This window comes from Dicentrarchus labrax, unplaced genomic scaffold, assembly GCF_905237075.1.
Source record: "Dicentrarchus labrax unplaced genomic scaffold, dlabrax2021, whole genome shotgun sequence".
Taxonomy (NCBI): domain Eukaryota; kingdom Metazoa; phylum Chordata; class Actinopteri; family Moronidae; genus Dicentrarchus; species Dicentrarchus labrax.
Window position 1 is genome coordinate 34,320,570 of NW_026136704.1, and position 15,145 is coordinate 34,335,714.

The 15,145-nt window shown below is 42.3% G+C and overlaps 1 protein-coding gene across 3 annotated transcripts in view; it reads right to left on the minus strand.

Annotated features, from left to right (window-relative positions):
- Nucleotides 1-15,145, minus strand: part of LOC127362938 (CREB-regulated transcription coactivator 2) — a 46,513-nt gene that overhangs the window by 12,579 nt on the left and 18,789 nt on the right. Inside the window, exons 5-13 of one of the 3 annotated variants that reach the window (XM_051399325.1) lie at nucleotides 12,188-12,256; nucleotides 11,299-11,405; nucleotides 9,801-9,827; nucleotides 6,906-6,985; nucleotides 6,554-6,603; nucleotides 5,898-6,169; nucleotides 1,922-2,391; nucleotides 1,386-1,727; nucleotides 1,038-1,229 (exon numbers count right to left, since the gene is read on the minus strand). In XM_051399325.1, the coding sequence (XP_051255285.1) occupies nucleotides 1,038-1,229; nucleotides 1,386-1,727; nucleotides 1,922-2,391; nucleotides 5,898-6,169; nucleotides 6,554-6,603; nucleotides 6,906-6,985; nucleotides 9,801-9,827; nucleotides 11,299-11,405; nucleotides 12,188-12,256 (1,609 nt within the window). Of the gene's footprint in view, nucleotides 1-1,037; nucleotides 1,233-1,385; nucleotides 1,728-1,921; nucleotides 2,392-5,897; nucleotides 6,170-6,553; nucleotides 6,604-6,905; nucleotides 6,986-9,800; nucleotides 9,828-11,298; nucleotides 11,406-12,187; nucleotides 12,257-15,145 lie in introns of all 3 variants that reach the window. The other 2 variants (XM_051399324.1, XM_051399326.1) reach the window with 2 other exon arrangements.

Below are 15,145 nucleotides of genomic sequence, written 5' to 3' on the forward strand. Positions count from 1 at the left end.
GCGCCGTTTATTTTTAACTTTATTCTTGTAGAGTTGTATAAAGGCGCAAATACAAAAAACTGTACTGTGCAGTTACACACACACACACATATATATATATATATATATATATATATATATATATATATACAACAACAACAACAAAACAACAACAACACACACACACACACACACACACACACACACACACACACACACACACACACACACACACACACATTCTTAAGATTATAATATACCTGCACTGTACATTCATAGCTCTACATGACCTTTAATTCATCCATTAATCACATCTGTATATAGTGTACATACATAACTCTTATTCCTTTATTTGTTTGGATTTTATCTTATTTAATGTGTATGTTTCTAATCTATTGTGTTGTGTTGTATCTGCAGCGGCGGTGAATGTCCCCAGTGTGGGATCAATAAAGTCTATCTGATCTTCCACAGCGGTCGCAGGTGAAGACTGAAACTGAGAATGCACCGTTCTGTTTAAAATCCCGTGTGGCAGACACAGAAAATGAAAAAGATAAGAAGATGTGAACAGGGTCAAACAAAGAAAAGGAAATATGCAATGTTTTATCTAAATAAAAAAAGGGTCCTTTAATTTGATAAAGAAAATATATTTTGTAGATTTGTATCTTGTCATAATCTCACTTTGTTAGAAGAAATCATGAGAAAATCAAATATTATCTATTATTTGTTGTGTTGTAATCTAGCTTCAGCCATTTGCACAAAAAGCAGTGCTGGATACAAATATAAATAATAATTAAATATAGTATACACCATTTGATGCACATGGTGATGTGTTCTTTACACTAAAATAATAAAATATATCGTCATCATTTCATTGTGACCCCTGTATCATCAGTACGTTGTCTGTACTCTCATATTATGGCTGTGATAAACAGTGAAGCCTCTAGGGGGCACTAGCGGGACTTGAGATTTGACTGTTACTGTTTGAGTGGAACTGGGACGGTCCGACCTGTTAACCACCCACAGCTGTGAATGTTTCTGACGGTGCTGAAGTCACTCACGTTGTAGAATTCGGAGGCCAGGTTGTGGCTGATCTGCTGCAGCTGCGGGAGGCCGTCGGCTCTCTGCTGCTCCGCTTCCTGTTTGACGTGACACTGAGAGGACGAGGAGCTCTGGACGCACTGATCCATCGCCCTCTCGTTCTTTATGAGCTGCGCGTTCGCCGTGTTCACCTGCTGCCCCATCGGCCTCTGCTGCTGCAGAGAAACACGCCATAATCGCTGCGTAAGCCGAACTGCACAGGTGAGTGTATGTATTGTATGTTGAACAAATGCATCTATCTTTATCTAATCCATGTAATCTACTAATCTGGACAATCTCATCTCCTTTCATATGACCCAGCGGCCTACCGTTCCAAAGTGCTGCTGCATGTGCTGGTTGTGTGTGTTGCGCAGGTTCTGCAGGTGGAGCTGCTGCATGGACTGCGACTGCTGCATGGACTGCGACTGCTGCATGGACTGCGACTGCTGCTGCTGCTGCTGCTGCTGCTGCGCGTTGGGCCGCGGCTGCTGGAGGCGGTGCAGCTGTTGGTGGTGGTGCTGGCCCAGCGGAGAAGGCTGCTGGCCTGGCTGGGAGCCTTGCAGACCAGAGAGAGGCTGGTGGGGGCCTGGCTGGTGTTGGTGGGACTGGCTGAGTGGGTACGGAGGAAGCCTCTGGTCCAGAGGCAGTTTGCTGGTGTCCAGAGGGACGCCCTGTGGGAAGGGAGGGTGGATGTTAGCACCATTCTTCGGGAGTATACTCCAGTTAGTTAAGGTCGCTTCACACGCGGCGTATTTAGGGAAATTCATTTTCAACTATGGCGCTTCAACCAGCGGCGCCGCTCTTTGATACATTTTAAGGCCTTTTGTAGAAGTTAGTGACGACTGTGAATCAGTGTGTGTGTTACCTGTGTGATGGAGGACAGGGTGGGGGAGATAGTGGGGGAGAACTGTTTGGAGTGATGCCTTCGTGACTCCACTCCCATGGGCAGGATGAGCGGGGAGAGCTGGGCTCGTCTCCGTGGCGACGTGCTGAGTGGCGGCTGGCCCTGTCCACTGAGCAGCGGCGAGTAGGAGGAGGAGCAGGAGCTGGAGCCGCCCACGCCGCTGCTGTAGCTGGGGTTACTGCTGGACACCGACTGGAGGGAGGAGTTACTGAGGGAGGAGTGCAGCGATTGGCTGCTGAGGGAGGACTGCAGGGAGGGGGAGGAGCTGAGAGACGACTGCAGCGAGGGGTTGCTGAGCGACGAGTGCAGGGAGGCGGAGCTCAAAGAGTTGGAAAAAGAGTGGCTGCTGAGTGAAGACTGGATGTTGGGGTTGCTTAGAGACGACTGCAGGGAGGGGTTACTGAGCGTGCTCTGTAGAGACGCCAGGAGACCTGAGGAGGCAAAACAAAAACACTGTGAACGCAAACGTACTCGCAACGTCCACAGAGACCAAACGGTGGAGAGAACAGAGGGAATGTAACGTAAAGCTGCTACCAATATTCATTTTCATTAAGTTTAGTGTCACAATTAGCCATTAAATGAATAAATCAGTTCAACAACAACAGGTTCACCAAAAATCATCCATTAACCTTTAAATGCTGCCACACTGCAATTAATGGAACGAGCCTCAACTGTGAATCAGAACAGATCATAAAACACATACATATAAAATATTTGTGCTATTATGGAACAAAACTCTTCTGTTCTTCGCTCTTTCATTGTTGCTGAAAACATCATTGATTGAGTCGGATTGAGTCGGATAGCTAGCTCTTTTTAACCGTTTTTGTTCAATCTGTTTTCGGCTTTATTGCTGAAACACATATTAATAACTTATTAATAAGACAGAAACGTCCTGCAGTCACCGGTAAGGAAAGCGTGGGGTTTGGATTAAAGAGCAGCGGACCTTGAGGATGATCCACCCAGCGAGACTGAGCAGAGGTAGCGAGCCGATGCTTATATATATATATATTTGTATTAATCTTTACTAAGTAACAAGGTCTGAAGGAGTAAAGTCTTTTCTCTTTGTCTCTGTGGCTTCAGTTTATTGTTCGGGGAATCGGACCCTCCCCAGGTGATCCCAGCAGGTGAAAACATCAGCTCTGTCCCCAAACACAAGCTGCCTTATCTTATTGTACCTCCTTTCTCTCTCCTTTCCTCCCTCCCTCCTCTGCTTCTTTTTATATACGCTCAGTAGGTCAGGTTCATCCACAAACTGCATTTCATGTCTCCTTTCCGACCTGGTTTACGACTGAAACCAGGAACAAGACACTTCCTCTAGCTGAGCTCAAGATGATGGTAATTTCTGCTATCTGTGTTATTAGCAACACCTGACTGCATTCAATATCAGATGCTTTGGTTTTAGAGCAACAATTTGTGAACCCTAAAACAACAAAAATTAAGAACAACAACCGGATTCAGTCCAGAAAATGTCCCTGAAAACAGGAAGGACGACATATCTTTGACCAAAAGACTAAATTATACAGTGAGCACTGCCTACCTGTGACATCATGTAGGTTTAGTGTTTGTTTTACACGTCTGTCACTTGTCTCCTTTAAGGCTGCAACTAATGATTATTTTCATTATTGATTAATTTGTACATTAGTTGTTCGGTCAATTAAACGTTAAAAGGTGGTCTTGTTTGTCCCTAACCTAAAGATATTCAGTTTACTGTCACAGAGGACCAAAGAAAGCAGAAAATATTCACATTTGAGATGTTGAAATCAGAGAATGTTTTTATTAATGACTCAAAATATCAATCAATAACCAATCCAGGTTTGTATTTTTCCTCTTGAACACTTATTACACTTGATTTTATTTATTATCTATGAGTGATTGTGGTTGACTCCGCCCACCAGAGCTCTATATATATTATATTTTTTTCTTTTTTCTTATTTTTTTTTTTTTTTTTTTTTAAAGGGGAATAAATAAGCTCATATTTATATCTGATCAACTTAGTTAGGGGATCACCAAAGTCATTAGGACTTACCCTCTGTACCAAACCTAATGGCAACAAACAAATGAGATATTTCTGGACTGAATGTGTCGGGCTGCTGTTTTTATTGAGTGCTTTAAAATCATTTACTACTTTTAGGGATTCACTTTCTTCAGTTCTGACTTTCAAATGTTCATTTATCTTTTCTTGTAAAGTTTATCCAAAAAAAAACTTTCCACACATACAAAATAAATTATTATTATTAATTTAATCATGCTGATTAATTCCTAATAATATAATTTAACTGCCCCATTAATTATTATGTGTTGTTTTAAGGTAGTGTACATAACGTTATAGGACCCGGTAGTCTCGACAGCAGCATCGATAAGCTCAGGCCTCCTGATCCTTATAGAACCGGGCCTCGACCCTCATCCCTAATATTTAATGGAAGGACACCACTGCTGGACTTGCCACCAGACTTGCCAGGCTTCAATCTATGCGTTTGTGGCCAGACTCCAGTGGTACCGAACCAATCCCTTTAAGGAAGTACTGGCAGCTACGGGGGTTTAACTGTTCGTTAAACAACAAACGGCGGCTGCTAAAGAGGTTAGCGTCAATACTGCTAGCCTCAGTTATGTCAGGAGTGGAGAGTTTTTCTTCATTGAAAGAAGAGTAACGAACGACACTGAAGGCAGCTCCCGACTGGCTTCGGTAAGAGTTTGGTTACTTGATTTATTGATCTGATTTGTTGAAGCTCGCAAGAGATCCTCCTCAATGCCGACTGGAGCTTTAAATTAGGAAACTGTGTGACATATTGTTTTTAAAAAGGGAACTCAAATTTAAACATTTTAATTCTCAAACTTGTTGGAAGTGACAAATACAAGATCTTTATAGTAGCACATTCAAACTAGAAGTTGTGGTTTTCAGCTTGGACTTCCCCTCGAGCTTCCAGGGGACAATTTGTCCGTCCATTTACGACCTTATAAAGACAACATGATGATCCAGACTCAGTTTGGAGAGGCGGCCTGCAGCCTGAGATTGAGCTCAGAGCAGCTTCCTGTCTGTGGTTGGTACAGTCACCTCACAAACGGTAAGACACATTTTCCGACTGCGTTTCAACCCACAAAAAAAAAAAACCCTCCCTTCTTTCTCTCTGAGGTTAAATTTAGAGCGCTGCCCCACCGTACATCCCCCTTCGTTTCATCTCATTCGCTCTCACCCACATACTTCCTCTGCTAACCTTCATATTAGTCACTTAGCTGAGGCTTTGATCCAGGCAGATTAATAACAAGTGAGCAGGCAGACAGCTCGATGTCTTGCCCGAAGACACTTCAGCAGAATCAGAAGTCACTAGAGGAACTGAACCATGACTACTTGGTTTCAAGACAGTTTCTCTTTATTAAGTCCGAGTGCATATCCGAACTGCCCCTAAAGCTATAACATGTAACAAAGTGTATAAACTCTGGCTCTATGTTCTATATGTAGTTGTGTTCTTACATTATCCCAAATGTTTCCAACAATGTTCAAACTTATTCAGGTAACACTGCGTTTCACCGGTCGCCTGTCGATGGCGTCATATCCCCTTTGTGCCTGCGTCAGCGTTGCGGTTGTCTGCCAGAAGCTGTCATACATTGACTGTTGATCCAGTCTGAAGCCACATTGTTACCATCCACTGTTTAGATCTTGGTGCTTTTTAACTCTAGATTTGAACCGGATGAAGGATTTTAGTCATCGGACGTCTGGATCTTAAGTTATCAGAGAAACAAGCTGAGCTAACGTTAGCAGCAGCTCGGCTCGCAGCCCCTCCAGGACGTCCTTTGTCTGTCCAACAGCGTGGGAGAAGCAGTGATTGTTAAGGTGGAACTGCTTTTTTCAGAGTTTTTACTGAGTCTAACCATGTGAAACACCCAAATAAGAGCTTCAGTCCACCCAATGACCTTATCGTGTCCCCGGACCCGTGTTTACCTTGTGTGTGGTGGTGGTGGAAGTTGCCGTTGCCTCCCTGCGCGTTGGCGGCGTTGATGCCCAGCTGAGTGAGGGTGGAGGCCAGGTTCCCCGTGCTGCTCCCGCCGCTCAGAGAGGAGGACCCTGGGTAGCCGGGCTCGTCCTGGTCAAGCGGTGTGGGCAGCGGGGAGGGGAAGTGGAGACTAGACAGGTCCGGCAGCGAGCCCCCGGTGTTGAGTGCTGACGGAACGCCGTGAGCCGGCGTGGATGGCTGCTCCGGGGACGTAAAGATACTGAGAGGAAACAGAGGTTTAGATCATACTAAATATCTATATTTAGGTATAATTTAATAGTTTCAGTAACTAAATCACAGTAAGCGGTAAAATAAGATGCACATGAGTTCTGTGCCTCGAAGAATTCCCAGTACTCCGATGTTTTTTGGTTAAAGGCCGGAGAGAACGTCTGATATCTGATGCGGTTTGGTTTTCTGGTGACTTTGAGATAGAGATGAAGAACACAAAAGCAACGGAAGCAGCAGAGCAACTGATTACTGCCTGAAGGTAGACTCTGACACCACTCTTGTTGAAGGGACAAATCTAATTTCCTGCCACACCAAAGAACTGTCAAGAAGTGGTTATGACCTAATGCAGTGTGTGTTTAATGGTGTTCGAACTTACTTGATACCGGGGACTTCACAAGACTTGGGTCGGGACGACAACAGAGGCAACTAGAGAGAGAGAGAGAGAGAGAGAGAGAGAAGATAAATGTCTTTCATTTATAAAAGCTATAACACAGTTTTCTAATTTATAGTAGTTATGTAAAAACACACCAGATACTTTAAAAAATAAGGTTTTTAGTTTTTGTATTCAGGATAAATTTGAACTTTTAACACAAGCTATGTGAATGACTATTTCAAAAACTAATGATATAATAAATACATTTGAGGTTTAAACAGACATTTTAAATTACAGAATTAAATAAAACATTGCTATAGAATAATAAAAGAGTAAAATACAACAATGTCTTTACCTTCTTGGTGTCCCAGGGTTTGAGCAGTTTCCCCTCATCCAACACGTTCTCTTCAATGGGGGGAACAGGGTATGGAAACACTAAAGGGACAAAACACAAGCTCTTTACATTATTACATACATAGGAGCTCAAATAGGGGTTAAGAAGATTTAGAGCTTGTGAAATGATAATTATTTTCAGAAAGTCTGTAGTTGTATAGCACTCTTTTTTTTAATAAAAAACCTCTGCGTTAGTAATTCTAAATGTTGGGGGGGTCCCCAGTAGTCACAATTGCTCAGACGTACTACATAGTCCGAGATCGTCTCTGCAACGTGTGACTCCAGCAAGAAGCCTGTCTTGATATCTCCGCTTCCACGCACATTCAAATGGTGGCAGTGTCACGTGTTTCACAAAATGATGGCTGCCTCTCTCACAGGCTCACGCATGGGTCACGAGTTTTGTTTGGATTTGTCAAACCGTGCAAGAGGGGAAATCACTCTCACCTTGCAAATCAAAGGTTTGCATGTTGCAAGTTCGTTGAAAGGGGCCCCACAAAGACCTTTGCAGTGTGCCAAATAAACGTGTGTGTTACAAGTATGACCTGCTTTTGCAGCAGAAAGCAGGACGGCAATTTATACTTTTAACTTGTGTGTGTATAATTTTAGTGTCTCGCACAATTAGGACTTAGTATTGGTACTCGGTTACTTTAAGGCACCCAGTACCATCAGTATCGAGACTTATCTAGTTGTTTTTGTTTTGTTTTTGGTCGGGACATCCGTAAATTATTGTAAGTAAACACTGTTAAAAGACACATTAAAAAGAAGTTAAATAACTGCATGATGTTTCCAAAGTCAGCGAGTAATCGTGTTAAATAAAATGATCTCAGTACTGATCAAAATAATCGATGATTATGATTTCTGTCCTAAGCAGCTACAGCTACATACAGGCTGTGGGTGCGACAGAAACGTTTGAAAATATGGTTTTACTGAACGCCTGTGTATAAAATCATTACGGGAAAAACTGGGACTACGAGTAACGCAATAAAACACCTCATCGAGCATGGAAAAAACTTGATGTTTGCAAGGCCAGTGGCTTCTTCCACACCAGGTATCAGATGAAGTATTCTGTTGGCATCGGTATCACTTTAAGGGTACTGGTATCTTAATATTTAAAATTATACCTAATCCTAAACACACGATGCAGGACACTGAAGTTACTGTGTGGTCTGCTTATATTAGTCAGATGGACAGAAGAGCTGATCATTATTAATCTATTAATCAATAAATCAGCAACTCTTTTGAAATTTGAAAAATTCTAAACATTTGATGGGTCAAGATTCTAAAAAGTAATTGTTTTCTGCCTTTAATTTTCTTAAATTATAATAAACTGAATATGTTTGGACTTTGGATAATTTAAAACATATCGTTAGGAGCTATAGAATATAGAAGGAAATATTCCTTCCTGGAATGGCGCCAGCGACAACGGCAGCCTGTCATGGCAGCTCCTATCATTGTTGTAGTTTCAGTGTGTTTTTTTTCTATTTTTAACTGTTTTCTTACTACTTTGTTCACGTCGCCTAAATACTTTTTCGGCGTTTTTGAGCACTTTTTATTTTTTGTTTGCACGGGTCTCCATGGCGACGGCAAGTCGCATTGTTTATACCCGCGACCAGATGATCTCCCTGAGGTACCCGAGCATCCTGACTGGAGAGAGACCCTCCATACCGGAGGAGCTGAGGAGACGGTGAGGCTGCAGAGCGGGGTTAAACGGAGGAGGATGAAGAAGAGGAGGTTTAAACTCTACATCCGTGCAATCATCGAGCAGATACCGGACTCCATCGTCACCATTCCCGGCTTCCCGACGGTTCGAACCGACAGGGACACCACCGCGACCGGCAAGAAAAAAGGAGGGGGACTGTCCGTGCTCATAAACAACAGGTGGTATAACGCCGGGCATGTCTGTGTGAAAGAGCGTCTGCAGCCCGGACAACGAGCTTGTCGCCGTCGGACTTCTTCCGTGTTATCTGCCACGGGAACTTTCCAGTGTTATCGCCATCACTGTCTATATTCCTCACAGTGGTCTTAATCATCATCATCACTGTCTATATTCCTCACAGTGGTCTTAATCATCATCATCATCACTGTCTATATTCCTCACAGGGGTCTTAATCATCTTCATCACCGTCTATATTCCTCACAGTGGTCTTCATCATCATTCATCATCATCCTACATCATCATCACTGATTATATTCCTCTGTCTGGGAAAGCAGAAGCAGCATGTGACGTCATCCACACTGTGACTGCAGGACTACAAACGAAACACCCGGAGGTGTTCATCATAAATCACAGGGGCCTCCAACCACGTTTTTCTCTCATCCACACTCCCAACCTTCCACCAGTTTGTCACATGCACAACCAGAGACAATAAGACCTTGGACCTGCTGTATGTATGTATCTGTAGCCTATTTATTTCACTCAAATGTTGCTGTGACAAATGAATTTCCACACTGTGGGATTAATAAAGTTATCTATCTATCTATCTATCTATCTATCTATCTATCTATCTATCTATCTATCTATCTATCTATCTATCAGATTGTGAAAAGGCATATTTCAGAATCTTCAGATGTTTCATGGACCAAACAATGAAAATAATGAGCAGATTAATCGATAATGGGAATAATCTTCAGTTGCAGTCACAAAATCACTTGTTCTTTCTCAACTTTAAACATTTTCCTACACATTCATAATCGTGAATTTCTCATAAATTGTTTTAAACTTTAACTTATAAATATTCTATGAAAACTGACATAGATTCACAATTATTACCCACAATCCCAATCATATTATTATAATAAATAAAATATTCAGATGATTCTGCGTGTGTGTGAATTAATGTGGCTGTATATAACTCACTTCTTCTGCCCTCTCCATCACTCTGACCTGCAGACAGACAGACAGACAGACAGACAGACAGACAGACAGACAGACAGACAAGGTTAGACTGAGCTGGAAATATTGGCTTCAGTTTACATTCAGATTCAGAACATCCTGGATCTGCTGGCAGGAAAACCTGTTTAGACTGAGATCTTTATCCTGAGGAAACGTGTGAGCCGTTCAGTCCGGGCCAGAAAAGTTATTCTAACAATGAACAGGTCACCACATCACATCCAAAATAAAGAGAGAGAGAGAGAGAGAGAGAGAAAAAAAAACTCTGCACTGAATCTGCACTGACTCGCCTGACAGAGACATCACACCATTTTCACTTCACGTCATTGTGGTTGTAAGATGCCATATATGAGTCACCTCAAGGAAGACAATAGTAGAAGATAAACTTTAACATAAACCTTTCCTTCACCTCATTGGATGAAGAGGGCACCGGTTGGACTGTTATTGGCCTTTTGCTTCTGAGTTTCATACTATAAAGACGTAGCGACTGTTCCGGAAATGTGACATTTCTCCTAAACTATCCAGCAAAATCAGTTTCAAAACCAGTTTCAAAACCAAATCTGAGGTGTGAACCAGACCATGCAGTTGCTGATGTATGCAGTGTGTTTGTCTGTGTGTAGCTATATATGTACTAAGTTATGAACAAAGTTTGGAGGAATAGTGAGTCACATTAAAAAACAATCAACAATTTGTTCAAAAACTGAGCTAGCAAGATAAAATCCGGCTGAGGTGTCCCTCAGGGATCGGTACTTAGACCACTATTCTTTTGTTTCACACGCTGTCACCTGGCCCTGTCTGCAAAAATAGTAGTAAAAGTAAATCATCATTGTTATAGTGACGAGACACAAATGTATTTCGCTACAAAGGCTAATTCACCCTTTCAGCTTTTGAAACCGGGAAAAAAAATGCTTGCTGGATGTTTGTTGTTGGGTGCGTAAAATTGTCACAAATGTACATTTTAATACAAAAAGAGGAGCCTTTTTTAAATCTACGTAACAAAGGCAGACCCATTTCATCTAATTCAGACGCCAAAATCCTGTTTATAACAACAACAGAGATCTTCATTAGGCTCAAATTCAAGTATCCTATCTAGAGCCAGTGCTTGGTTGGTCTGTTCTAGGAAAGGGTGCTCAAAGTCAGGGTTTCTGGAGCCGATGGTGATCCCCAGGTATTACATTTAAGAGGTAAGCATCATGATTTGACAACTGTTAGCAGGCAACATATTACTTAAACCAGCACATTGGTTATTGGGAGCAGTTTAACAAAGATGGAGTGTTTTCCAGAGAATGAGGAGAGGAGGGTATATTTCTATTCCTAGTAGCTCATTTTTTATTTCCCCATTTAACTTTTAAGAGGCTTTCCAGTTATTAAAATAACACAACAAAAGTTACATTTCCAGTACCGTTTCTCTTGGTCGTGTATATTATTCAGTTGTGAGTGTTTTTGTTCAGGAGAGCTGCCTCACCTGTGCGTCTGTTGCTCTGGGGGGTGAGGGTGGGTCCTCCCGTGGTAAAGGGGTCTCCTGTGGGAGGGTTCATTACACTGGTGTGGAGGGCCGAGTCGGAGTTGGTCCTGAGGGGCGAGAGACATACAGTGTTTGGGGACGTCGAGAGAGAGAGAAGGAGAAAGAGAAAACCAGAGAACAAACAAGCTTTTGAAGAAGAAGAAGGAGGTCAGGTGAGTCTTTGTTCTCCAACACAGTGTGAAATCAAGGTAAAACACAACAGCTGAAGATACCAACCGGAGAGACACATGTTAAAATATATTTAGTTTCTTCTCACACACGACAGCAGGATGTTTAATCTTCAAGAGGTTTCTTCAGAAAGAAATGAGACTGAAAATACTAAACCTCTGAGATAAGGCTACTGAAAGCAAATTACTTTATATGCACATTTTTAAATTCAGCAAGTTCTAGTCCAAACTACAATAAGGTTAGAGTTTTAAAAAGGGACCCAGCAGCTAGAAACAGCTGTTTCTGGTTGGATTCTGCTACAGAAAATTACCTCTTTGGTCTCCTGAAGTGAGCCGATAACTGACATGCCTCAGTTTACTTTCAGTGTACCCTGGTCTTTGCAGATGTATTTACTTAACTGGAGCTCAGGTAATGCAGATAAGAAAATAGGAGAGACGTTGGAAGGATAAAACAGAGAAGGAAGAATTTATAAAGTTACAGGAATAATCAGCAAAAAAAAAAAAGAAATAAAATGTTCCAAAGTAAAGTTTGACAGGACACATTCTCATTTTCTGTACAAGGCTTCCACTCTCAAGGCGGGAGCTGGAGGACATCCAGCAGAAGGAAGAACAGTAGGGAAGTAAAAGGGAGGTAGAGAAAGAAGAGGATGAGGAGGATTCACCTGTTGAGTGCAGTGGTGGGGAGACGAAACAACTGGCTTTTATCCCCAGGGAAGTTTCCGGACCAATTCCTTTTCATGACCGACAAGAACAAAAAGTTATTTTCCTCCACCGAGCAAGAACATCGAAGAGGAGAAAAATAATTAAATGAGCAGGAGCAAAAAGAAGAAGAGCGTGCGCTCGGAAAGCAAGCGAAGGAAGGAGGAAGGTGAAGGCAGCGAGCTGAAGGACAGAGGGAGGCTGGCTTGTCACCGGATGCGACCAACGGAGGCTCGTGAAGCCAGCGTAAAGTTAGTTTGTGTGTTCAAACTGATTGAAAGTTTATACGCTCATCAGAATGATCTTGATATTACACAATATCATGTCTGATACATCAACAGCGTCCAAAGGAAACTAAAGTAACCTTCATTAAGTCGGGCAAGTTAGCATTTTTTGATTAGCCTATAAAAGTTTGATGTCTTCAAATGTCCCAAAGATATTTACTTTATAATTATTGATCCATCAATAAATTATAACTAATTCAGAACTCTCACAACAGAGAGAACGTATTGCTCCAGTTTTAGCTAACCAGCACTGGTACCATTTTAGAATTGATTTTTTAAATATTTTACTGGTTTACGAGGCTCTTAATGGTTTGGGACCGGCCTAGATTACAGATTACAGATTGTCGTTATATAATCCTTCACAGCCTCTTAGATGCTTTTAAAAATACAAACTATCACACAAATAAGAAAATCGTAAGCGGAGTCAGTATTGTTCTTATGCTTTATTGACCTCTTCACATATTCTATTGTTCTTAACATACCTGTTCTTGCTATGTGATGCCTGTTTTAATTTGCTTTGTCTTTTATTCATTCTCTTGTCTCTTCACTCTTTTGCAAAGCACTTTGAGCAACAACCTCTGCATGAAAAGTGCTATAATATAAATAAAGGCTATTATTTAAATATATAAAAGCACAAAAGCAGTTAATCCTCAGAGTGGAGAAGTCAGATCTGTCCCTTGGGTCTTGTAGCAGAGGTAGAAGAAAGTTGGCTTGCTCCAAAAGTTTTTGCACCCCGAGTTATTTAATACTGGATATCTGCCGATATGCTGCTTACATTTCCCTAGATAACACAGGTGAATAGCTCTTCACTGCATTAGGGGAAAAAAGCCTTCAGCCAAGCGGTTCTTTAACGGTGAGTGACGCTGAAAATCTCTCCTGCACAGATCACATTTGGATTATTAATGTGTTGAGCTGTTAAATCTGAATGAGTTCTACAGTAAAGTGGGACCTTTGTTGCCTTCCAGTGCAAAGAGTACCAGCCCTTTATTTGACAGGCTTTTTCTCTTAATCATTTCATAACGATATCTTATCAAATGCTAGTAAGAGGCCTCCCTTGTTTCTTATCTGATCCTGTTTTCGTTTGCTCAACTCAATGCTTCCTCCGTGTGTACTGGTGTCTTGTGTAATGCTGTAAGAGAGTTGACTCACACACTCTTGGGTCTTTTCTCATGCCATTTGTTTAGAATTAGGAAAAATATGGAATAAGTCCAGACTTGTGTCCTTTAGCTGGCATTACCACCGCGGAAGAAGAGAAGCACGGACAACCTCCAATCCTGCACAGCTGCAGTTACAAGAACTGGACTCTGTTTTGTTTTGACCAAAATCTCCAACCTGGCAGGACGACCGGTTACCAAATCTCTGTTGGATAAACACACACTCCTTTCGACTTCTTGTCTACAAACGCTGCGTCTCTTGGAATTAGCCAATCTGGGCCTCAACAAACCAGAACCAAACATAAGAAATTACTCAGTTCTTCCTCTCAGGCGACTGAAGACAAAGTGCAGGTGGGATTTGACTGTTTTACCAGAAAATGTTTAGAAAGAGTCCAATCGGTGGTTGGCGCCCTGACAAAGTGACAGCTGGGTGAGTTGAACCTAACCAGTCTTCACTTGTCAGACTTTAGGAAATGGCTGGAGGTCATTTGCCAGCCTAATGTGTGTGCGTTGTGCTGTGCAGTTGACCTTCTGTGACCGTGGACCGAGGCCAGTCTCTCTCTGAAGGGTAACTGTTGTCTTGTTAGAAGAAAACCAGAAAGAACGCAGGCAGGCAAGCGAAAATTAAACGACTGAAACGTTGCAGAAAACAGAAGAAAAAGCCAAAAAGAAAAAGAAAAAAGGCAGATTCCCAGAAGGAGAAAAGGAAAAAAAAAAAAGAACTGAGAGCTCTTCAAAACCAACTCAGGTTTGGAGAGACGCCGGCTAAAGTCAACTCTGTTTCCTGTTAGTTGTCTAGAGGTTAGTGGTGGTGCGGTGGAGGCAGATGAACCGAAGCAGCAGCCTCACTTGGATCCATGAAAACCTTTGTGAAGCCTTGGTGTCACCTCATGTGATCCTGAAGAGGGATTTTCTAGTGCAAATTCAGTCAGATGTCAGAGAGAGAATGCAGCCCTGAGGTAGGTAGGGGGGGTTCAATGACTTGCTCAAGGACACTTCAGCATGATTGAGGAGAGGGGGGGAGCATCTTTAGAGTCTTTCTAGTGACTGCACCTCACTGCCACTTTACTTAAACGTACCGCAAGGAGGGTTACGAAAGTCTCAGTTTAAAAGGCACACTACGCAAGATTTTTACCTTAATATAACGGCTTCGAAGTCATTTCAATGGCGAATCATCCCGATAGCAAAGCAGGAGAGGGACGCCGTTGGCAGAACCAGCAATGCCAGTCTGAAAGGTGGCGCCCTGCCGGCGCGACGTCACACACATCAGCGACATAATAAGCAGCCTCAATGGAAGACACTAGAAGACTAACTAGTTTTTGAGCGCTCTCAGTGCTAAAAACGCATTTGGTGGACACAAAATCTAACTCAGACAATTCCAATCACACTCTAAAGGATATCGACTGATTATCGTTATCGCCGAAATCCCCCAAAATAACGAGATATTATTTTTTGCCCATATCGCCCACCCCCATGTCCGACG